This window comes from Bacillus rossius, chromosome 2 (assembly GCF_032445375.1).
Source record: "Bacillus rossius redtenbacheri isolate Brsri chromosome 2, Brsri_v3, whole genome shotgun sequence".
In the NCBI taxonomy this organism is placed as follows: Eukaryota; Metazoa; Arthropoda; class Insecta; order Phasmatodea; family Bacillidae; genus Bacillus; species Bacillus rossius.
Window position 1 is genome coordinate 37,485,560 of NC_086331.1, and position 26,824 is coordinate 37,512,383.

Genomic DNA, 26,824 nt, shown 5'->3' on the forward strand with positions numbered 1-26,824 from the left:
GAAACACACAACTTAAAAACACGCAATGCAGAACCACACAACTTAGAAATGTAATAACGTAGAAAGTCACAACTTAGAACTATCACAAGTTAGAAACACACAACTTAGAATGATCATAACTTAGAAACACGCAACACAGAACCACACAACTTAGAAATGTCATAACGTAGAAAGTCATAACTTAGAAAATTCTACGTTATGTGTTTCTAAGTTGTGTGTTTCTAAGTTTTACAGCACCCCCCATGTAAGTACTATATTGAGTGAAACGTCTACATCAGCTTGCAAGTCAGCCTGCATAAATAATATTTTACAGGCGCAGATACGAAACCATCAATCGTGTGATAGAGCTTAAACCACATTTAGGTGATAAAGCAGGAAATAAAGTTCGGATGGATGAAGCATGTCTATTACCTAATACATTAACTAGTCGAAGCTAGTCAGAGGATATAGGTAGCATTTTGGAGTCCCAAAATGTAAGCATAAGTTTGTAAAAACACAGAGTACTGTACATTTTGTTTTATAAAATATATTTTGCTCACTGCTGAAGTAACTGTTAGTGAAAAATATTTCAGAAGTATTTTAACAGCCTTACGTTTCGAAATTTTTATATCACAATTAAAGATTTATTTTAAGTATTGTCAATATTGTAATACATGTTAAACGTTAAGTCGTAAAAAATATTCTGTGATAAGATGTTTAATGTTTATATACTATATGTATCAAATAATAACTAGCCTACTGAAGATATTAAAGCACTTTAAGGCTGTTCAAGAGGTCCAAAAATCGTCCCTACTTCAGAATGATTTCAAACTGATACATCACTCACAATGGCGAGACAGCCTCCAAAGGGGGAGGGTGTATCGCTTCGCTCCCGAACAATGGAAAGGCGACGCACGTAAGAAAATGGACAGTGTCACTCCTAGCGGAGAGAAACCTAACTGCTTGAAGGCCGGAGCAGGTAGTCGCGCTGGCTTGTGGGAGCGCCCTTTGGACTAGGGGAAGGGGGAGGATGTGACAGACGGAACCAGACAGCTCGGACGGTCCTCGCTGCCCGGCTCACAAGCCAGCAGGGCGCGGCGTCACACGTGTTCCTGCTCCGCAGACAATGGCATACTGCCACTGCTACCGTTTCGCATATACTTCCTAGATTTTCTATAATGTTGCTTCATCCACATGCGCTCGGCCTGTGCAATAGATAAGCTTATGTAATTTATAGAGGCATAAATTTTTTATTTACTTATTGTTTACATCCAATAATACAGTAAATCAATATACATTTATATTGCAGAATGAGAGCCGTATCATTTTCCAATATGCATTATTGTATTTTATTGGCCAAGACAAAACCTGCTGCAATAATTTTTTTTAAATACTATCCTTGTCCAAGGGGGATTGGAAGATTGAACTGTTTCATTATAGTTAAGAATAAACATTATTCAAGACTTAAATCACGCGGCTAACGATGTGACTATTTTTGCATCAAATTACTTTATTAATACTTCCTTAATTTTCCCCACCAGTAAACTTTATTGCACTACTCACATGAAACTCATTACGAAACCTGCAAGCTACAATGGCTATAAATCGATTGAGTATCTGTTGTTAGATCTTTATAAAACCAAAAGAGTTTTACTGTCATTTGCCTCATGTTCTGAAAACAAAAGAAGACTCATTTAAAATGCGGCGAGATGGCCGAAGCTGCGTTGTTTCAAGACTTATCTCCAGAAAGACTGAAATTATTCTGTCAAGTAGTTCACAGCCCACTAGACCGCTGTAGATGCCGTCGCATGTAGCCTAGGTGAGCAGGGTGATGCTAATACTTTTAATGACTTTTTTTAAAATCATGTTTTATTAATGTTACCCGATTTATGCAATAACTATTTTTAGATGCCGGCGCACAAACTGACACGAAAGTACATTATATATTTAATGTAATAAAGTAATTATAGATATCATTGATGTGTCAGTCACTTGGTTACACATAGCACGCCAACATCTCTCCATGGCAATCCGGGTTTCCGGACAAATACCACTTGAGATGTTTGGTGATTGAGAGACGCGGTGAACGCTGTGAGTCTGAGCCAGTCTTCTTCAGTTATCCCTCATGTCAACGACGGTTGAAAAATATTAAAAATCTTTGTGTTCGTCACTACAACACTGATAAAGAGTGGCATATGGACAAATTTTTTAAGTAAGAAAATATATTTTAAATAAAAAATAAATGCACCAGACAACTCAACATTTCCCCTCAGTGATAGGTGTGCTGCACGTGGAAAACGGTGATCATACTTGCAAATTGAGCTACTGAGTTGTTTCCTGCTTATTTTGGGATAACTGGTAAGATAAATATAGACTAAATGGTTGTTTTTTCTGGGAAAAGTACAAAACCGTTTATACAATTATACAACCAACAAAAATAAAACAACTATTTACAGTGTGTGAAAGTTTATGACACTGAGTATAGAAAAACATTTTGTGTAGTAATAACTTTTATAAATTTTTTTAAAATTTTTACTCCCGCTAACGATATTATCATACATTCGAGTACATTTTATGGTAATAACTATTAAAATGTTAACCGGAGTATTTCCATAAAATTATCTTAACACCTATATATTTTATTTTGTATATCATGCTCAGGGATGTAGCCACATGGGGCGGCATGGGGCGGTGAAACCCACACTCGGAAATCGCCGACCCACAATAATTTTATCTAAAAACCATATCTCTATTCCTGGATGTATGGCAAGTAATGTTATCTCCTTGTTGCGCTAAGCAGTTTTTGCCGCCTGGCCGGAGCTGGAGGAGTGAATATGGAAGGGGGATGAGCTATTTTTTGAGACACCCACGCCATCTAACGAGCTCCTTTAGAACTTACCACCTCGTGGCTGACCAGAGAAAGGCCACCAGCGCTCCCTGTTTGCTTGAGATGAGTACTTTCATTCCCCTTCTCAGTTAGGCCGCCAGAGCGCAGCACTGGCTACAGCATAAGAACACAGGCATCACCACCTCGACCTGGCTAGAGTCAATAGGAGGTTGTTTTCGGAGTTGCCCTCTAGACAGCGCTGTGATCGCGCGAAGTTCGAGTTAAACACTCGAGTTGTGATTTGTTCTTGCCCCGCCCTTTTGGCCATCTTCGGCTATCTTCGGCACACCCCCACCCCCCAACCTTTGTTCCAGGGCGGAGCACCGTTTTTAATTAAGAGACTTTCCGCGCGCACTGACACTTCCGCGCGCGGGTCCTTTCTGGCTGGTACTACCGAAATCGTCAATGCTTGCCTCCACCAAGAAGAATGCTGTCACTTGTACCATGTAGTCAACAGACTACGAGGGATGAACTCCCTTTTAGATAGAATTGTTTAGCCAGCCAGTAGAGTTTCATAGTCGAAGTGTTAGAGTATTTTTCTTTTTCTGCAATTAAATGATGGAATTCTTTTTAAAAATTGCGTCGCGTGTGTTGGGACTTCAAGGCGCGATTCCACCCTGAGTGTCTGCATCATCCACCCTGCTTTGGTGAGTGTTTATTTCCTCTTCGCTAGATTCCCCCCCCCCCTTCCCCCTTTTCAGGCCTCTTGGGCCAATGTTTTTCGGGACTGACTGTAAACAGGTCTTATTCGCAAGAATGGATCTCTGTTGCAGGCAGGGACCCAGAATCCATGCCAGAATCTACGAATCCGAGAGTCCAAGAGCCGGATGCGGACTTAGCCGCATTTTCGCTCACTCCCTCTCCAACAAACAGGTCCCCTGACGCCATGTTGACTGCTGGACTCCGGCCAGCGAGCCTCCGACCTCCGGTCCTACAATATATATTAACTTTTGGAATATCATCTAAATTATTACGTTTGAAGAGATAAGAATTATATAAAACTTTCGTTCTGGACTTTTAAGAACTTACATTGGGATTGTTTGTGCCTCTTTGTATTTTTTTATTTGTTTATTTATGTTAAGTGAAACCTTTAATAATCTAATTAGGGCCAGCCCGTAATTTTAACATATCCGAGAGCTCTTGTAATTATGTAATTGGAATTATACTTTAACACATTTTATATCTCTTATACATTTGTCTTTCATTCAACTGTTATTAGTTTCATCATTTTAATAAATATGGAGTAATTATATTCAGACGGAATCACACCTTGTTTCTGTTCATTCTTCATGTCCTTGTGAAACTAAAAGATCCACTGTTGCAGCAGTGTGTAATGTTTATGGTAGTATTGATGTACTTAATCTTATTTACCTACACTGCCCCAACGTAACAAAAATGGTAGAATTTAGCATGATTAACTTTCTATCTGCTCTGGTTTGATTTATGAGCAGTGCTGTAACAACAGTACAATATCATTAACAGCAAACTTGTGTTCATTCCTGGAATAGTTTTAATTATCAATAATTGAGTTATGGGTACGCTCCAGATATCTCGCCACTTTTTCTTAGAGCGCCTCCAGAGAAGGCTAATCCAAAATGGAATCGACAGACGAAAGACCCCACAAATATAAACTAGAGTGAGTTAATTCACGTCCAAGAAAGGGCACAGCAGGAGAATTGCAAGTGGAAGCGTGGACAGTGCTGTTCAAAGTGACAAGAAATTTGAGATCACTGTCCCAAAGCAATTGGTCGTCCCTGTAAAATTCTATTAAAATAGATTTAAAAACTTAATAAACTTATTCTGCTTTATTCACTTTGGGAACTAAGCACTGATGTATACAGGCTTAATGGCCCACGCAAAGCACATGTCACAGTATTAACCGGATCGGTAGTTAGTTGCGTTGTCAGAAACTAATATAGTGGGGGCACCAAAAGTATTCCAGAAGTGGCTCCTTACAGCTTTATTAATAGTCACAGCCTTCATATTTCTTAAAGGCAGGAGGATCAAAACTTTGGTGAAAATATCCAGTACACAAGAATATAGTTGTTCCCCAAACGAGAATGAATAAGAAGACTGAAAACATCCACATGCAACGCATGCTACGGCGTTACAGGAGAATTGGCATAATAGAGACCGACCTTCAAACACTGCGGGGGCTCTGAGACTTGAAAGTCATGACACGTTCATACGAACACACACATATATTTACGTAGTTCAAGCAAGGCCAAGTGAGCAGCAATTTTTTAAAATGTTTTTCAATGCCAAAATGGCCACTAAGAAGATAAAAGTGCTAATATTTCAATACAACAGCAGTGCTGCCAAATATTACGGACTTTCCGTAATTATTACGGATTTTTTAACCTTTAGCTACAGAATTACGGAGACGTCATTGTTTATTACGGAAATGGGGAAAATTTAATTTTATTTGGAATCGTAAGAATGATCTACGATACGATGCGTTGTTTGCTGTACGATAAATCACATAGCTCAACAGTGCGATAAATATGGTATAAAGAGCAGTAAATACTGTGAGGATAACTTGGTACATATCTTAACAATGCCCGCATACCAGTATGTCAAAAATTTCGGCACCACCCCATAAAGTGTCACGTTAAATTCTGTTTTTTGCGATAAATGTCGTAGAATATGGGAGGAAGACATGGCAGCACTGTCCACTGTTGCAGGAAAATGAAGTGTCATACACTTGTATCTGTGTAAATGTACGATGTACGCCATTGTGTAGATGAACAAAATATGAAGCGTGTGTCGGATTCGTGTCCATCAGCTAGCAAGAAGGTTTTGCAAAGGTTTCGTCGTAGTTATATAAAAGAATGGCCATGCCTTATTGCGTCGAAAATATCTGAGAACCATGTGTTTTGTAACATGTGCAGCTGCAATTTTGTTATCTTGCATGGGGGACGAGATGATTGCCGACACCACGTGGAGTGTAAAAAGCATAAATATTATGGTAAAGTACAAAGTGTTCATAAATCAATTTCATCTTTTTTTGTAATGAGCGGTGTAAATGAAACTACGAACGCTGAATTGTTATTCACTTCGTTTCTTGTGGAACACAAAATTCCGTTGGCAGTTTCTGACCATGCTGGTCATCTTTTCCGGGCTATGTTCCCAGACTCAGAAATAGCAAAAAAATATGGTTGTGCAAGGACTAAAACTTCTGCATTAGTCCAGTATATGTATAGTCAAACAAAGGAAGAGATTGCCTGCCTCTGTGTTGAAAATGTCATCATTTTCTCTTTCTACTGATGGTAGCACTGACCAGAATGCAGTTAAATTGTATCCTGTCGTAGTTTCATTTTTTAATGAAAAATTAGGTAAAGTTTGCACTCTTCTGTTGTCACTATAGTCGCCGCACGATAAGTTCATACTTTTAGGAAGCCCTGCTTCAAGCTGGGATCTATTTTCAAGGTGACTATGTATCCTTCCGCCAAATATCAACAATAACATTGCCATGTGGAAAACCATGTGACTACCACATGGCAATGTTTTGGTGGGTAACTGTCAAATAGGGATGTAATTAATGGATAATAAAATTACACTGCAATTTTTATAATTGGTTAAATGTCAGTAGAAAATGTCATAACACCATGTTTAATAATTCAAATATTAAATATAAAAAAATCTAAGCAAATTTTTATAGTTTAGAGTTTAAACCCAGCGTGGTGCTGTGTCTTCACATAATATCTATAAAAATTGATGTTAAGTTTTACAAAAGAAATTTTGCTGCTTCGAGATTACTATATCACAAAGTGCTATGGTTGAAAGCATGGAAATTATGTCAGTATCATTTATGAAGAATATAACTTTAAGAAATTATTCAGTATGAGGTAGCTATGTAAACTGTTAGTTTCCTAAAGCCGTGAGTGCCAGGCACATCACTGCCATTACATCGAGAGGTCATTTGTGAATAGAAAATAACAAGTTAGGGTAAATATGTAGTTGGGCGGTATTTGCGAAAAAAAAATGTTAAAAATCCGAAAATACCTTTATTGTATGCTCTTCAACTTCCTCTTTTCATTAAAAGTGGCGGAGGTAAGAAATTCCAAATACTTTAGAAGATATCAAATTTTTAAATTTCATCACAATACCAGTGCATTAATGTGGCGATTATCATTGTTTCTTGTTTACGTACGAGTATCTACTTTTTTTTATTGGATAATGATGTCACGTGATTGTTCGTGATAGGCCAGAATTCAAACGAACCAATACGTGATTATTTAGTTCATTTATTGTTTAAAACGGTGTTTAATTACCGCCTCCAACTTAGGTGAGTTTTTAACGTTTCTAATTTTAAAGTCTTATTTGTTATTTTGATATTGTTGCGCAAGTAATAAGTAACAAAAAAAATACGTGAGTCATGACAACAACCTACGTAGAGTTGAATTTCTACTTAAGTTTTTTAAAATGCATTCTAATTATTGACAATTATGTTTCCTAACCTAACCAAAATTTACCAAACCTAATTTCATGTAAATAAACCTCATTTGGGTTGGGTTAGGTTACATTATGTTGGTTGAGGATAGGTTATGTTAGGTTAGTATCTGTGTACATGCCCTTACATTTAATATGTTTTTCTTGTGGGACATTACCTAATATATAAACGAAAATATAAGAACATGTCTGTTTGTAATTTGCCCGACATTCAAAACAAGAAAGCTGCGAGGAAGGTACTTTTACACTATTTTACAAACACGCCCCAACCTAACGGAACGTTTTCACGCACATACTTTCATAACGTGTTAATTAGTCACTCACTTTTTCACTGTCGTGACGCCCAGATCTAGAAGAAATGCTGTCATTTCTGCGACATCACCCTGTTCCAGTTGACCTGTATTTATTAACATCGTAACTCTTCGTGCCACGTCGATAATATCGTGCTGTCTCCTTCTTTACATTCATTTTAATAACCTAACAAACCGTAATAACTAACACAAAGTTACACTGTAAAAGCAATAGTTCACTACAAGCAACAATTAAGACAACCCTTTAAAATTAGAAAATTAATTAGTACACAAATACACTGGATGTTTTCGGAAAATCAGAAGTCGTTTTGAGCAAACAAAAACAAGCGTTCAACATGGCTCGGGCCGACACACAGTTACGTAGGTGATTCATCCGCAACAGCTTGCAACGTCATCTGTAAACAAAATAACTTAACTTTCGTATATATTAAACAATATTACTCCAGGATCTGGAAGTAAACATATGTGAAACATTTTCAGCAATATTTATCGTTATTTCAGCTGTTCAAAATTACATACTAAGGAACTATTTCTTCAAGTGTGTAGCCAATATACCGATAAATATCGTTGCCACGCGTGTTTAAAAACTTACATATAAAATTAACAAATACAAATTATTTCAGTATTCATACACACGTACGGAAACGTAATAGCTTGATAAATTATGTCGTCCTATTTTGTTTATTTATTTGTCAAACAAATTGCACAATAGTAAACCAAATATTCTTAGTTCCATTTTTCAACAGTTCTTCCCAAAAGTACGAACTTACCGTGCGGCGACTATACTTGAATGCACTGATAATACAGGCGAAGGAATTTTTTCTGTCCTAGATAATGAATTAACTTCCTTGGATATAAGTTAGAAACCTGTGTTGCCTTTTCTGCAGACAATGCAAACACTATGATAGGATCCAACAAAGGGGTATTCTCATTTTGTAAGGCCAAACACCCTTCCATAATTCTTCAGCGCTGTTCTTGCCATTTAATTCATTTGGCAGCACAGAAAGCTTCTACCCAGCTCAGTATAAACGTTGAACAGTTTTTGGTTCAGGTGTTCTATTTTTTGGACAAAAGTAGTAAGAGACAGAACATCTTGAAATTGCATCAAGAACTCAGTGGGAATAAACCACATAAAATTTTGAAGTGTGTAAATACTTTCACTTCTAGAAAGTGTCATAAGAGTTTTGGAACAGTGGGAGCCTCTCAAACTGTTATTTTGTGAACCAGACAGTAAACTTACTGCTGCCACTTCTCAGTTTGAGAGCATCAAGTCACTGATGCAAAATCCTTTAACCAAACTCTACTGTCTGTTTCTTGAAAACACTGTTCCTGTTTTTAATGCTGTTAATGTTTTTTTTACAACAAGAGGGTCCTGCCATTCACATCCAAAGACGTAAATTGCAAGGTCTTAGAGATTTACTGGTCAGATTTGTTAAGCCATCAGCTTTGCTATTAGGCTCCACATCAATCACTGATGTTAACTTTAAGAAGAGAAAATTCCAGAAAGATGATACCGATTTAGTTATTGGCGCCAAGTGTAGAGCAGAATTAAAAGCTTCACCAAGCCAGTCTGATAGCCAGACATTTTATTCTTCTGTGCGGGCCTTTTATGTTTCATCAAGTAGTTACATTTTGGACAAATTTCCTTTACATGATGAGTTTCTGCAGCATGTTGAAGTGTGTGATATTTCATTGAGAACAACTGCATTTTATTCCTCTGTTCTGTATTTTGTCGAGAGATTTCCAAGACTTATAAATGTTTCAGAATTGTGTATATTCTGGAACAAAAATTTGTTGAGTATCAATGTGATAGTTTCTCAAGTGATATCCTAGAGGACAAAAAAATGGATGTTGTCAGGTAGAAAATCTCAAATATTAAAAATTAAAGTGGCCAGCCAAAGTACAAAACTCTCCCTGAAATTACGTTAGCCCTGTTGACAGTCCCACACAGCAACGCATCAACAGAAAGAATATTCAGCAATGTCCGCCACAATCAAACTGAATATAGAGCGTCTCTATCAACTTATACTTTAGGCACTCTAATGGTAGAGAAAGTGAAAAGTAAATCGTACAGTGAGGTGTGCTACAAAAAAAATTCACCACCAAGAAACTCGAAGAAGCTAAACATGCTACTGGGAACTTCCTTACCAGTCGCAGTGATATGTAGAAAGGTATGTATGTGTCCGATTTCTGTTTTAACATAGCCTTGTGATTGTGTATTAAGCTCAATTTTTATTTTTTCATGTTTATACCTGAAAATGATTTTATAATTTTATGAATGTATTAGTGTATGTGGACAATTTTGAATGTTTGCAATTAACTTGGGGATGAAATTTTGCCGCTCCTGATTTACGCATATTTTATTTACATTACTGTGATTACTGATGGGTGTGTTGAGAGGTTGGCAGCACTGCAACAGTGTGCAAAAGCACCAGAACAACCACCTTATGTGCATGACCATTATAACCCATGAAATAGATCAAGACCTTACGTTCTTTAAATGATTCATTCAATGGGAAATTTCGATTTAATGCGGGTTTTTTTACCTATGGCATCCAACATCATCTGATTCAGTCTTGTTTTCTGTGAATTTTTTATCTTCATATTTATATTTATTTTTTGATTTTCTGAATTTTTCCATAGCAAACAGTGCAAAACTGCAATGGCGTATATCTAAAAAAAACTGCATTAAATCATATTAAGTCCTTATCTTCAACATAAGGTATTGTTTTGCAAATTTGAAATATTTGGTACAAATTTATTTTTCACCTAAATTCTCTAATATAAACTTTGTTAGCCCATTGTAAATCCTGGTCAAATCTTTCCTATTAGAGTCCCACTATGCTTTCCCAGCGCTGAAACCGATAGCCCGGTGTGATTTTGCCAAGCAAGTATTATACATAATTTTTCTTCTTGTCTCAGGCCACGAACGTGACCAGTAACAGTGTCCGGCTTCGAGACAGAGAGTACTCATCTCACCGTCCTCCCAGGGCAGCCCACTTCCCAGAGTTCAGCTTAGGTTGGCAGCTCCAGTCATGCCCCATTCTAATGTTCCAGGGCTTTCAGGCACATATAGGCGCTCACCCTAACACTTTTCTCATAAGCCAGCAGATCCCCCTCCTTTTCCACGAACTTCAGCCAGGGCACCAACCGGGTCTTTAACATCCTCTCCCGGCGAACTTACATCAAGGTCTTTTCGCTGGCCGGCCTGGCTGGCCTGGCTGGTCTGCCTTTGCCATCTCGCGGCGAAAATGACAACCACTTAACATTAGTTCCGTGACCTATACCTCTTTCTAGTTCCCTTTTAGCCCGACAAAGCGCGAACCAGCTGGGTTCTTTTTGAGGCCAGTTCCCCCACTTCCTAGGCCTCCGGGCCCCTAGCCCAAGTTTTAACTACACGCAACCCTTTAGATTGATTGATTCGTCCTTCTGTCGTCACTGGTGCTTCTTGCCGGCGACTGTATTCGGAACCAGTCTTAAGGAATGTAAGCCTTAAGTTTTTTTTTAATTTTATAGTTTACTAGTCGCTTTAGTTCGGATTACTAGGTAATCTCGTAGCATGACTTGCGCGTGGCTACCGCGAGCGCTAGTGCTTCCTCCGAGGGAGTAATTTTCATCATTCCGTCCCCAGAATGGTAAGTGGAAAATTCTACGCCCTTTTGCTAATAGTTGGCTCCCTACTTAACTTTTTCCCTGACTTCTCGATTCCTGTTGATTTTCTATATTTCTATTCTTGACCACTGGATCTTTTTTTTTTTTTTTTTTTTTTGGTTCCAGTGTGTGGTGCAAGAGTTCAGGGTTTTCTTCGACTCAAGTCCATCAGGAAATTTAACTAAATTTACATGCTGGCTTCTTACATGGACATGAATTCTACGCGTCTCTCCCGCTTCTAGTCATCGCCAGTGAATAGTCAATGATCCGATATTGTGAAATCAGAATAGACATAGTCCTGCACTGTTTGGGCTATCAAAAATTTAATTTTAAAATATGCTAGTTAAATTATTTATGTTAGTTTTTGTGAAAACTTGATTATGTCAAAGGAAAATTTTAGATTTATATTCCAGCCAAAATTAATAATCTGTTTGTAATTGATAAGTTCTGACGGCCGGGGCCCCCCAATTAACTTAAATTTGTGTACTCTGGTAATTCTTGAAACCATCAAAAGAAAATAATGACAAAACCATAATTAACAATAAAAAGGGTAAGCTTTAAGCAAACCTCTTCTTTTTTATTTGTTTCTTCAAATACGATCCATTTTCTACTTCCTTTTGTGAGAAGTAAGTTTCCTTTTTTTTTAATGTTCCTCCCTTGTGTACCTCTGAGTATACTGTAGTATCTTTCGCTTACTTAAAGCAGCTTCCAGGGTTTTATAACACAATTAATATTAAGCTTTCATTAACTACACAAGGGCAGTAACAGTATCATTTTTCCTGGATGCAAATCATGCAGAATCTTGGAACACAAGGGATTATCACGTTGGTAATCACGTAAATCCAGATAAGATTTGGAAAAAATCCTACAGACATCTGCCTGAATCATGTCGTACGGGATGTTGGACGAGGCTGACCCAACACAAAATTCATCTGGATTATACATCTGTGACAAAAATTTTGCGACTAATGTTTTCCACCCCATTTATATGGTGAATTTTGAACCAAAATCTGGACAGTGAGGACCCAACGAACCAACTTTCCTAAATGATCGGGATGGTTGTAAAGCCAGTTGAGGGCTTGGTTATCCGTGTACAAGTAAAATTCTTGGCAATTCAAGTAGGACTGAAATTTTTTCACCCTAGAGATGTCTCTCAAATTTGGTAAGTTTTGCGGCTTGCGAACTCAGTAGGTCGGAACAAGTTCCCCTTCTTCATGTCCAAGCACGGCTTCCACAGCCAGGAAGTAGGCGTTCACCTGCAAGGCAAACCTTTTTCGAAGTTCAGAAATATGAGGACGGGGGTGAATATGAAAGGCTATTAAATTATTTTTTACTTTTTATTTCCGTGTGCGCATAATGGCAATGGAAATTGTGTAGCATTATACACAATGCAATGAATTAGTAATGCAGTGAATTAGTAATGCAACGAATTAGTAATGCAATGAATTAATAATGTGATGAATCAACAGTAATCATTACTTTAAAAATAATTGTGCTATTATTAGGATTGGCTTGCTAGTGGTATGCAAAAGTCTTTAAACATGCGCTAAGGTACGTACCGAAACCAAACTTGGTCATGGGCTTGAATAAACATACATTCGAATATTACGAGACAAACTAAAATAAATTTAGAACGGGACATACAAATAGGAATTCAAGCAAGAAGAAAATGACTGAAGCTACTTTATAAGCCGCTCACATAAATATAAAGCATAATCACCAACAAGTATCATACTTACATGCCCATGACCCAGTGTACGGCACTACATAGCGACGTACTGACAGACACAGTAAGCAAGCTTGACTGACAAATGAAGAAGAAGGATTTTAAAACATTCATAAACTTATATAGATAAGGCGAGAAAGCCTCCACAAACAGAAAATAGTTACTAAGGAAATGGGAGTGGAAGCACATGCACATCTAGGATAGAGTTTAATTTGTAATAGGGAGGGGAGGTGGAAGGAAACGTACCAAAGATGCTTGAAAATAGCCAACGTACAATGCAAAAGACGACAAGGAAAGAGATGTTTGTTGCACTGTTTGAAGCCAATGAGCATTCTTCTAGGGAAATGCATCTCAAAAAATACCTAATACTTGAAAAAAGATGATAGTTTGACCAAGATACACACATACACACATCATCATGGAATGATTGTATTTCTAACATTTGTCTGCAATATCTGGGAATGTTAAACGATTTGAAGTTATTGCAACCAATTTTAACTTCCAACTAGTGTAGGGTTATGGAAATTTCCTCCTTCTGCTGTGCACGTACGTGGCTAATACAAAAGAGAAACAGATGAAGTTGTGCAGAATCATGTAAAATGTATCACACATTGGTGCAATGTATGAAACTTGCAAACATATCAATGAAAAAAGTCACATTTCAAGTTTTTCTGACTTCTTCGCGCAATCATTCACAGAAAATGATCAATTGAAGAGTGCTGTCAAAGTGATAACTGCGGCAGGGATGTGAACTTCGTCACCACACTCGCCATTCGCAAGATGCACAAGGGGGGGGGGGGGAGTGCTTATCTCCTCCATCTCCCATTACTGTCTCATCTTCTAGGCAGGGGGTAAAGGTCCTATGTACCAGTTACTCCATATTAAATTGCAAAGGGTCCCTGGGCGGCACTCAATTGAGTGCATGCTCATGAACTCAAGCAAGCAAGAAAGAAAAACACTGTCACATCACGTCTCAAGGAAGAATTTCACACGCCAATCTGCAGGCTGTCTGTTTAAGGTAGCGCAGGTGCGTATCAATATTTTTGCTTGCCTTGTTTTGTAGGGGAGAAGGGGGGGGGGGGGAGAATTTTAGTATTTAATTTCTTCCAGGAAATTCATTCTGGTTTATGATTTGTGAGAGTGAAACCAAAAATTGGGTTTGTAGCTATTTATATAGTTAGCGACTAAAAATTCAAAGTAATTATTTTTTACCAGCAACAAAGAAACTATAATATTGAGCCAAAACAAAAAAAAATATAAAAGTGGAGGAAATTCCCAAAAATATAATTCCCAGCACCTGCAGCTATATCTCAATTATGTATTGTTTTATTTTAATTTACCAAGTGCCTTGGCAATCTTCCATTTTTAATAATTAAATAAAAGTAATTTTTTATTAACTTTCAGATATTAAAATAATCAGAACTTAAAAAACATTTCAAAGAATAAAATTGCTTTATAATTTTTTTAAAATTACATTTTCCTTTATTTTTAGGCCATTTCTGATTTAGCGATTATTTATGAATTTTGGTTTTATAGAAAATCTTTCAGTGATTAATGTAAGTGGACTTAAATTATTTGCTTCGTGTTAGTGTAAATTCTTTATACTTATATATTGATGCAGTTTCTTTCAATAAAATGAATAATGTTTTAATCTGCAGCTATCATTGTTTAAAGAATATTGTTAACAACTAATGTGGGGAGAAGTGGGTTTGTAAGGGATAGCCCAAATAAGTTTTATTCATGTTTTATTAATTACTAATATTTACATTACTAATAAACAGTTGTGCTTAAAAATGTCTTATCACCAATCACTCACACTTAAAAATGTTTATTCGCAAGTCACTCAGTCTGTCAAGTTCCACAGTTTTCATTCCTCACTGGAGCTAGGGTCAAAGTTGTTTGCCCATTACCTTGTGCCTGTCACAACACAGTCTCGTGCCACTCAGTCGCACTTTCTCAATCCCATCACTCCCGTTGCGCCACTCGCAGAACTCTCTGAACTGCTGTGGAAGCCAGCGTCGCTACTTATATACTTGTAGCGCCCTTCTCGAACCTACGAGAGCAGCGGTGAACAGTGTGTCATCCTGGGCTGACCCAACGCCTGAAAATTCCAGAAAGGGGGTGTCAATTCATGCCACTCTGCGTGGCGGCCTCGGGAGCCCCGTGGAATTCCTTGGCTGCTAAAAGGGTCATTGAAAATGGCCTGAGGCTGGGCAGTGTGAGGGGAGCTGAAGGGTAGAGGGGGGTAGCGAGGGCTATTGTAAATCGACCAGGCACGTGTGACATGCATGACGTCAGCGCCAGTGTGGGGCCACTGGCCAGACTCGCCGAAAGGCCCGCTAAGGTACCTGGCATGTGTCGCGGCCTTGCCTCCTAGCGTGCATGTAACACTGCCCCTCCTGAAACCTGTTCGTTCCAAGCAGGTAACGCCTCCCTACCGGCACATTCCCGTAATCAGTTTGAATGTTCCACTTTCATCCATCCTCTCTTTACTCTCTGGATGTGGTAGACCACACCATGAAGCCATTTCAAACATTCATACGGCCCTTCCCGTGCTCTTTGAAGCTTAGGGCACCTGTCCTTCCTTCGTTGCGGGTTGTACAACCACACCAAATTGCCCTTCTGAAATCTGGTTGAGTTAGCCTTCAGGTCATACCTCGTCTTCATTCGGTTCATCGCTAATCGAAGATAGATTTTTGCAAGTTTCATCATGTATAAGCGTCATTCTCTCCTCAAGACGATTTACATAATCAGTGGTGCTGGTCAGTTCTCTGCAAGGACGACTGAACTTGACATCACAGGGCAGCCTCAATTCCTGTCCAAACACAATACTTGCAGGGGTCTGCCCAGTGGAGTCATGGATGGCAGACCTATATGCCATTAGGAACAACTGAATGTGTTGATCCCAGTTCTGTTGATGCTCGGCCACAACCTTGGCAAAGTGTTCCTCGAGAGTTCTGTTGAACCTCTCCACCATGCCATCGAACTGAGGATGTAGGGCTGTAGTCCTGGTTTTATTTATTCCCAGTAACCGACACACCTGAAATACTGTTGACTCGATATTGCAGCCTTAGTCTAAGTGGAGCTCCATAGGTACCCCAAATCTGCAAATGACATTGCCACTTACTGAAGTAATCTATTGCTACAAGAATATACCAGTTACCATATTTAGTCTTGGGAAATGGTCCCGCGATGTCTATGGCTATCCTTTCATGTAGGTCTTAATTTTCCATGACTCCGATGTTGTGGCTAATTTTTAGCCTACCATCTACTTCTTCATCTGTTAGATTATTTTAGCATCGCCTTACTATATGTCCTAGATTGGGTTCAGTGGTTGCTCGGTATGTCTAATAGGTGAGGAAGACTCAAACTGGCCTACTCAAGAGACTGGTTCACAGCTAGGTCTAGGTCACAGCTGGTTCTCCTTGTTTTAGAACCTTTGTTCAATAATCGAGGTTGGCCACCCTGTCCAAGTACACTTTTACATTGTGCTGTCAAGCATTGCGGATGTACTGTAATACATTGAGCCTCTAAGCGTGAGAGACTGAACTGGCACACAATCTTCTCATCATGCAAAGGGCAACTATGATATTTTAGTGGTAACCAAAACATTATATGGCAGATAAATGAAAATAAAGGTGTAATGCATGTCCCTTGAGTGCATTCAAGAATCTGTACCGGGAGATTCGTTTATAAAAATTATTCTGAAAACACACGTTTTAGCAATTTTCACTCATTCGAAAACACAATTTAAAAATAAAATGCGGAACCAGAACTACTCATCCACCCTTAGCGTATTCATAAATGCTTTTTGTAAACAGACCCTACTCAGCTCTGTTAAACTAAAATTAAGTATACAACATCTGACACACACTTAAAACATATATATTCATTTTATTATGTTTAATATTGTTTTGAAACCTGTGTCAGTTGTTGCTTACTTAATTTTAATTAATATATCATGCCCACACTCATCGTCTTTTAATAGAGGGATTCTTATCTTTGACCAAAAAAAGCCTTTTTTTTTTGCTTATGCTTACTTCAAAAAAGTAGTAGTAAGAAATGCTAGAGGTTCCCTGACATTAACTTATGACCACCTACCCACCACCAACACCAAATGTCTTATTATTTCTAGTGGTAGAAACATTTGCAAACTGCGAAATTGTGACAAAATCAGCTCATATTTATGTTTAAACCCTTAGTTATTTGCCTTTTTGGATATTAACGGCGGAAACATAAATTGTAATATAGTTCAGCAATTTTACAAATACTATTGTTGCAAATTTCTTCTATAATCTCGAACCATTTTTTGCTTATTTATTTTGTTTTTTAGTCATAATTTCTCTTTCATCTATACTTCTTTACTAATGTTATAAAGCTGAAGAGTTTGTTTGTTTAAATGCGCTAATCTCAGGAACCACTGGTCCGATTTGAACAATTCTTTCAGTGTTGGATAGTACATTTATCGAGGAAGGCTATAGGCTATATTATATTATCAATAACATTAGGGATCCTTACTAAAAGTCCAATTTAGAATAAAATGTGTTGCAGGGGGTTAGATACAACATGCAGTACACGTACGAAGTGTGTGTTGACGATGCCGCAGGTGCTAGAAGTTGACTATTTCATTGTTAGTGCAGTCCTCATCACCGTTGAAATTTTGCGGGTACTTTAAATATCAAAAATTGCCCTTTTTTTCAAGTATATATATTTTAAAGACTTGAAACTTCACAGTAATGTTCCTTATGTTACGCAGGATGACATTTTCCGAAAATTATATCCCATGGGTGGTTAAAACCAGGCAACAGTGGGTACTTTGTCTGCATGAGAACAGGATTTTGCATTGTTCATGCCTTCTGCGTCTCCATGGCAACTGGCATCGCGCGGCAGTGGCGTACCCACAAGGAGGGGCATGTATAATGAGCGGCGCAAGAGTGATCTGCCTGTAGACTGCTGTAGCGAAGTACGGGTAAATCAGTTGTACGTTACGTGCACGAGTCGGGAAACCATCGGTGCTATTCATTTTCTCTCTGGTATATTATACAGCATTGTAATAAATTTTCACTGAATTTTTTTTATTTACCATTACTGTAAATGGGAGATGTGACTTAATTTTTTCCATTAGTATAGCCGTGCGAAGCCGGGTCGGTCAGCTAGTCATAGATAAATGCAATGAGAAGGCTGCTATGTCTCACAGGTGGTAGATAGATTGTAACTATTAAGTATTCCACCGTTGAAACCATCACTTCTCTTCGTTTGATGTCTATGGTAAAAAAAGTGGTCATATGGTCTGTTATAGTCCATGTGCGTAAATGTTTGCATTTTTTTCCATACTACTTGTACAGTTAGTTGACAGAACAAATACAGCTACCTAAATAATTGTTTGTTTTCAATTTTAATTTCAAAAATTGTCATTGTATTCAACTGTCAATGTAATTTTTAATACTATCATTTCACAAGACATAGTAATATAATTTTGATTACTTGTATGTTAAAATGCGGAGTCTAAATATTTTTGAAGTGAAACAAACTTCTTTATGCACGTTAGAAGTAAAATTTCAAGGCTGAATTTTAATGCAACGTTTTCATGAAACATTGTTCTGAAACAATTTCTGGCGCTTAAATGTTGCGGATGGTGTAGAGAATTTCTGGGCCTCGCTCACTTGAGCGGGCTCCATTTGGCCCGCGTGTGGCTCAGGTTGAACCCTGCCATGTATGTAGGAATAGGGGGGCTCGGTGGTAGGAACCCGCCTGCGCCTGACGCCACCCGACTTGGGCAGAGGGAAACACAACAGTGTTTGAGCTTATTGTTGTGCGTATTCACAAGAAAATTGTGTTTTTTCAAGTACATATTGTTTTAATTACTTGTGTAAATAAGTATTGTTAAACAGTGTTATATTAGTATTGTTTTAGCCGTGTAACTTAATATTTTTTGCTGGTATAATCCTTTTCAAGCTTTAGTTTGACAGGGTAATTATTTGTCACAAATTATTATTTGATAAACTAAATCACATGCCCTATTATAATTATGAGCCCATGAACGTGTAAATATTTTAAGTCCAACTATGAATATGCAAGTTGAAAAAAAAGTTTAAATAAATTCTGTACCTGGAATATCAATTGTTTTTATTTTCACTTTGTGGCAATATGGTTATAATGTAAAGAATTAGCATAAGGTAGGTCCGTACCGTTTAGTTTATGCGTTGCTGAACGGCGGATATGTTGTCTTCGTTTATTCCTACGAAAGAACATTATCAATTGCAGGACATCTATGTAGCCTATTGGCAGAATCTGTTGCACTATTAACTTAATGATAAGGTGATATTTTCAGAACTACAAAATCAGCCCAGAAAAATGCTGGTAACAGCTAACCGATACATAATATTAAATTAAAAACTAAAATATTATAATCAATCCTAGCTTTTATATTTACAAAGCAAATTTTTGCTGTGGTATATTTCAACAGTGAATAATATTCATAGTAATTGATCAAATTTGATTGATTGATCCATAATTTTTGATATCCTGAGCTGTTACTTTGAAGTAAATAATAATTTTGTTAATTCATGTTATTAATTATTTCTACTTTAATAAAATTTCTAATAAATACATAAAAGTTAGGTTGCTTAAATACTTGAAAAAGAAATGAAACCCAAAAAATTCCATCCTATGTTATCTTGTTATTAAATTATATAATGGTTTTTTTTTCTGAGTAATACTAAGTAATATTATAAAAGTCATTGAGAATAAAGTTTATCAAAGTTGATTTACTTTTAAAAAATAATATAGTTAGAATTCTTTTCTTGCTATAGTTGGGATCCTAAAAATGTTACTATAACATTTTGTGGTGTAATTATTTCAACAGTGAGAAATATTTATTATTAATTAATTATTATTTATTGATCAATAATTATTAATATCCTGATTAGTTATTTTGAAGTGAGTAATAATTTTGCTAATTCATGTTTAGTTAGAAAATTCTTCTTTCTCTCTCTTTTTTCTCTCTTTCTCTTTCTTTCTCTCTCTCGCATTCTCTTTTTCTCTCTCTTTGATATTTATCTCCTTTAGATATACCTACAAGTCGAGGTTTGAATTGCCAAAGAAGTTTCACTTCTATCATGTGTATTTATTTGATAGTGCTTATGAATATTTTTATGACATTGTTTTTTGTTTTGAGTGTAGAGTGCTGTAAATGGTGGGTTTTTTATCCAGTGCAGGAATATACTTTGTTTAAAGTACGGTGCTGGTTTTGAAAAATATTTTAACCTTACCACAACTTACCCATATATGGTCCAAAGTCCAACAAACATGAAATGTGTTGTTCCCATATATTTAGAAAATATATTTATAACTATACGAATAATTAATGTAAAATTTTTGACAAAATGACAATATATTTCTGAAAACATTTCATGGTAAAAATTTGAATTTGCATTAAGCAATGCAGTGAAAGTTGTGCCCAAATTAAAGTTTTTTTGCAAAATTTCTGTAAGTGTCCAGCAATAAATTCAGTGATTCATACATAGGCTTAAACAGATTTAATTCAAAATTGCTTAATATTATCAAATGATAAAATAGCTAATTACACTTTTAAATGAGCTCTTGTGAGGCCTAACGTAAATTATTTTACATTTTACCTTTAAAAAAAAGAGTTATCATAATTTTTTTTCAATTTAAGAGGATTTTTATGAAGAAATAAATAAATTTTTCTGACTAAATCAATACATTTTTATGATAAAATCAGCTAGTTTTATTTACCATAAAAGTGGGTATGTACATATACGTAACTAACTGCGCTGTGTGATATACAGTTACCTGGCATTAGTTTCATGCAAGACCAAATTATTTTGTTCTCATATTGTCCTTTTGAAAAGCTACCGTCATTAAATTTAGTCTGAATGCTGGTAACATTAGGGAAATAAAGTTTTTTTTTTTTTTTTTTTAAGTTTGTACTTGATGTGTTGTCAACTGCGAGGTCACTACTGACTATGACCATAAACTATGTACACTGAACAGGGTCACTGGGGAAGGAGTTGGCCATGGCTGGCAGTAAGGTGACCTAGGGAGACCCTAGTGAGCCAGTGTCTGGATGGTTGGAACGGGATTCAAACCCGGCCCTCCTGGAGTGAATTAGCCAATATTCTGCATTTTCGTATAGCATTTTCTCTCATTGGATTACAAAACATTACAACATACATTTTTTAATGCAATTAATTAATAAAAGTTATGGAACTGTACATTTAAAAAATTAAAGTTATAAAGATTTATGATTGTAACAAAATTAAATTCTGTTCCCCTCATGAAAATTAGACAAAACCTGTTTTCTATACCATAGATATCTTAATTGACAGTACCCTAAAAAAATATATATTTTTTATAAAGTGTATTTATTTCATAAACTTTTATATTATTTGGTTCTGTTTGGTGTAGAGTGCACAAGACAGGCATAAACATAGATGTATTGTGAGCATGTGTATAGTTTGTTGCCATGTGTGTGTTGCAGGTGCACTGTGCGGAGTGAATGTCAGAAGGCAAGCGACAGTTTGCCAAGGTGGCTCTCTTTGGGCTCTGGTCAACAGTGTATAGACTTTGAGCAAGTGTTGCCAGATCGTATCCCAATAAACCAAATGACTGTCGTGAGTACTTGATAATATTATGTCGCTGTGCTGTTCTGTGATTAGTTGTCTTAATTTAGACCAGATGTGTCTAGAAATTTGTACTTTTCACTTAAAATATTGTAACAAGACAGACCCCTCCCTCTCTTTCTGCGCCGGTGGCTGTAATTGTTCTAATATGTATGCTTTAAAAAATTAATAATTATTTTAATAACATGTAAAGGAAAACTTCTAATGGGTTTATGTACTTTTTATCAATATTGGAATCCTTAAATTTAGGATTTTATATTTGTGTGACATTAAGGGTTTTCAGTATTGATATTGTAATAAATGTTTTATTTGTAAACATATTTTTTTTATGTTAAATATACACTTTAGTATATTATTAATTGTAAAGATATTAAGTAAGAATTAAAATACACCCACCCCTTGAAATAACATTGTTTGATTTGCGCGGTTTCCAAGTAATGATTCTAATAAATTACGGCATGATTTGTAGTAGCACAATCATAGATTCCAAATAGGTTTTTTTTTTTCATGTAGGTGTGCACACAATGGTAAAGGTACTTGTGGAGCATTAAATACACTGCAACAAATTAATGTTGTGGAGAATCATAAAACATTGTTTCGCTCTTTCCTTAATAGCTATTTGCTTTCGTCATTGCATATTTATTGTCGCCCATGTAATATATTTTAATATAGTTCAGTGGTTTATATTACGCAAAAATATCTGTGACAATGAGTGTTCAGCCAATTTTTATATCATTACATCCCTCATGTTAGCAGCACCTCCGGTAAGAAAAGCTAGAAGCTTCCAGGGCTAGTTTAGCTCGTGCCTACTATAATGTGCTTGTGGCAAATCATAGCAGACACAAATTTAGTAAACAACAAAGTTGGGAATTATGTAAAAAGGTTTAATAATATTTCTAATAATAGAAAACTGTAAGTTTATGCTTTTTAAAATCCAATTAGAACTGAAATTTATCTTCTATATTAATAAATAACATTATTATTTTGTAAGTCAGAAATATTATTAGCACCTACTATGGAATGTTATGTCCAAGTTCTGTTATGTAAACAATGCTGTCCATGAATTTTTTTACACTGTCTTATTTAATTTTAGGTTCTTTAATATCAAAAAGTTTTTCAAATTTTTATTTAAATGTGTTTCAAATGTCTTTAAACATATGTAATGCTGTAAATTGATTTTAACCGGAATAGTGCCTTAGTTAAAATGGAAATCAGCAAGTACACTTTGCTTATTGGAAAACAAATTATTATAATAAATATATACATTAATAGAAATAATGTCTTTGACTAATAGTTCTGATTCATGCTCTGTTTTCCTGGAACAAGTTAGGAACAAAAATTTTTTGAGTTCACCAAAATGGCAGTAAAACGAATTCTATTTGAATTTTTACATAAATAGGGCTGGAATAACATTTGAAGGCTTATGATTTGATTTGCTTACTGCCCAGTCTTACTCGATTTATTTACATAACAAAATTTTTTTGAGTCATCCAAATTGGCAGTAAAATCAATTTATATACTAATTATAAACATATAATAGGTATTCATATTTTTTTTGTTATATAAAACAAAATTATATACGGTCACTAGTTATTGATTACTAATCAATTTGTATACTAGTTTTTTTTTAATTTAATAAGTGTGCCGCAAATTAGAAATTTCGTTGGAACACTTTTTTTCATGTTTGTTTACATAGGTGTATATACAACACTTAACGAGATTTTTGAGCTTGAATTTAATTTGCATTTCCCTACTGTAACCTCCTTGTTAAATCTTTTCTTGTCGACTTACCACTGTCTTTCCTGACTGAGACTTTAGCCCTATGCAGTGTAAGTCCCCTGTTTCTATTTTCCCATCTCCCTGCACGCACAATATTAAAATTATGAACCCCTGCTGTGCCACAGGCATTACCAAAAACCAGAGTGCTTGCTCGAGTCAGCCCTCCTTTGCACACCCACATCTTGAGCCGCGCCTGAGATTGGCGAGTTTCATCATGCACCCGCATCCAAATTTCAGCCTCCTGAACATGCCCCAGGGGCTCTGTTCCCTCCGTTCCGGCCACTGCAGCATCCGGCCCCACTGAGTTTCCAAGAAATGAGACTGCAAGCAATGACCGGTCTTGAACCCCACACCATGTGGCTTCAGGCCACACCTGCCCTAAACACCTCGCTACTAACTCAGACACCATCCCCTGGCAAACTCCCTAACTGAAGCCAAAACAATTCCCATCCTACTCAACAGAGAGCAACATCTTATAGCCCACTTCCTTATTGGCACTATGCGCCTTTGCACACACCTTCACTGCCGTCTTGAGAACCTACCCTGACGTAGTTCCTCGGCCTTGTGTCTGAGCACGCCACATGCCCGACCCATTTGCCCCTGACTATAGACCAACTGTACGACACAGGTGGAGTGTTTTTTATATTTCTTTAGAGCGCACTCCCACCCGCATCTTCCGGCCAATCAGAAGGCTGTTTCCTTGTCCCATTGCCCCTGGGCACCTAGCACGCCTTATAATTACATGGACCTCCCATCTTCAGAGAGGAGTCTCTGTTCTGCCGTCATCTCGACAATCATCTGCCCCCTCAACTCTGCCGCGAGTAAATCTTTAACGACTCTTGATTAAGGGCAGACGACTAAAATGTGGGATGTAGTCCCGGTAATTTAGGGAGTGTTTCCCCTACAGTTACCTATTTAGCTTTCTTCAAAAGAAATGTAATATTTAAATTAACTCGGGCAGCTAAGGTTTCGTCCACGGGTTCGCAAGTGTTTCAACGTCAAGATGCAGTGATCTCCGGATTACCTCTTCGAAGGTTGGGTGCATGCGACACCATGCGACATCACCATCTTTGCGATTGCTGAAACTTACAGTCTCCCTAAGGTCTATCCTCATTTCGGAGTCAACAGACGGCAGAATAAATGTAACTAAGTGAAGAGAATGCCATTGGACTGCTCAGGACTTTTACATTAGAATATTGAAGAGTAAATCTGGAAGTTAACCGAACAAATTATATAATGCAAGAAACTTTAAAAGACCAACTCTTTACAAATGTTTGATATAAGGATGTTTTTGTATAAATTCAAATTATTTTCTCTTACAAACTACATCCCCCCCCCTCCCTTGCCGGGAACCTGCTATATGATAATTTGTAAACAATCATTTATTCCTTTAAAATTTTTAACTACTAGGGATCCTGTCTTGCCTACTTCTATTATTGTAATGCCGATATGACAGTGAAGGGACAATTGGTATATATTAAATTATTCAGCATCCCGAACCTTTGTGATTTTTTTTAGTAGTGTAACTAGATCTACCCGGTACTCTCTTTTGTTTTTAGGGAATATACTAAATTTTCTTTTTCATCTCTGGTGCTCCCCTCTGGTAAATTTACATCCGTATGTTGTTTTTAATTTTTGTTTCTCAGCGTGTCTTCTAGGTTTCTTTTTTAGTCCCAAACAATGGGCTAGTTTAATTATGCTAGAGCACAAGGATGTTACATAATTTTTACTTATTTATGTTGTATAAAAAGTTCTACATTATTGATTTAAAAAATTTTTTTTTTTTTGTGATTTTTCATTTATTTAGTAGATTTTAATTCAAAATTCAATTAATTGGTTGAGATAGTATGATTGTACTTTGTGTGGAAATTTTGTTACTAGTATTTATGAACAATAAATATGTTTGTTTTGTTTTTTGTTTTAGGTTCACTTATCAATTCGTACTCTGCCAGAACTACCATCAGGTGCTAAATATAAGTGTGTTTTTGGAACAGCTGAACCGATTGATGCAACTGTCACTGAATTTGGATTGACATGTCCAACTCCGGGGATATCTGGTCGGCCACCAATTCCAGAATGCCACGACCACGTGCTTGTTCCTTTATCAGTTCGTTCTTCAGAAACAAACAAAGATTTTGTCAGCAGAAACTTTGCGTACTATGACTGCAGTCGTCATGCGACATGTGCAGAATGTGTTAAATCACAATGGGCTTGTAACTGGTGTGTGTATGAAAACAAGTGCTCACACAATACTTCATCTTGCCAAAGACTTGTTATCAGTGGTGAAAATGTAAGCCATATATTTATTTACACACTATATGTATGTAATGATGTTTGCATGCTCTGATAACAGTTGTAATGGTAATGTTTCAGAATCCAGCCCATTTAGTAACACATGGTGTGAACTTCTGTCCAAGGTTTTACCATTCAAAAGGATCCATTTTACTTCCTAACAATTTCCCAAAAGAGATTGTGCTAGAAGTTCAGAATCTCCCACATCCACAAGCTGGGCATACAGGCTTCCAATGTATTATTGATATAGAAGGAGCAAAAATGAAAGTTCCTGCTCGTGTTGAATTGAATCAACGTGTAATATGTGATAAGACAATGGTACGTACTGCTTGTACATAATATGTTTTTAGTTATGTTGTTCATGGGCCCATTTCTTTTAACGTTTGTTTAACATATTGCTATCAGTTTACTATAATTTGATTTTATTTGACTGAAAAGAATTGTAAGATCATTATTTTTTATCTATGTACATTCAGGATGTCATCTGATTGACTTAAGTCATTTAGGACTGAAGAAATGTGAGTTTTAAAATTTCATTGATCATAAGTTTCTTGATCACCAGTGGCGCAGCGAGATTTATAGAAATGGGTAGTACTGATTGTACAGGTCCATAAAGAATAGGGGTATGAAATTATTAAAAAAATATGTCATTGTATTCAACCAAAGTGAAGTTAAGAAGATTCATTGAGAAATTTGCATAATTTTTCTGTAACATAGCACATACTTCCTGTTTATATGAAAGCTGGGCAGGATCACGCTAGAAATTAATTGTTACAATTTCCAGATTTTATTGCAGTAATCAACTTGTTCATGTGCCCAAACAGTTCTTAACAAACTTTTTCTAAGATAGCACTGCACTTTAGCTTTATTCATTACATGGGTATGATCGAAAACACATCATTTTCAGCAAATAAAATTCAAAACTTTAAACAGGGGAGTAAAAACATTAACAGGCATGATCATTAATAAGCATTTTCTTCAGCTTTTGAAACTTACAACAAATTAAAATTTAATATCACTTTATTGTTGCGAAACAGTAGCGGAACGAAACATGTCCATGATTGAAAATGACTGCTTAACCTGTTAAACATGTAAGAAACAA

At 36.5% G+C, this 26,824-nt stretch overlaps 1 protein-coding gene across 4 annotated transcripts in view; it reads left to right on the plus strand.

Moving 5' to 3' along the window:
• The window catches only part of LOC134529245 (plexin-B), a 276,629-nt gene that overhangs the window by 122,871 nt on the left and 126,934 nt on the right, over positions 1–26,824 (plus strand). For all 4 annotated transcript variants that reach the window (XM_063363145.1, XM_063363144.1, XM_063363147.1 and 1 more), the window contains 3 exons: positions 21,510–21,642; positions 25,355–25,720; positions 25,804–26,040. In XM_063363145.1, coding sequence (XP_063219215.1) covers positions 21,510–21,642; positions 25,355–25,720; positions 25,804–26,040 — 736 coding nt within the window. The remainder of the gene's footprint in view (positions 1–21,509; positions 21,643–25,354; positions 25,721–25,803; positions 26,041–26,824) is intronic.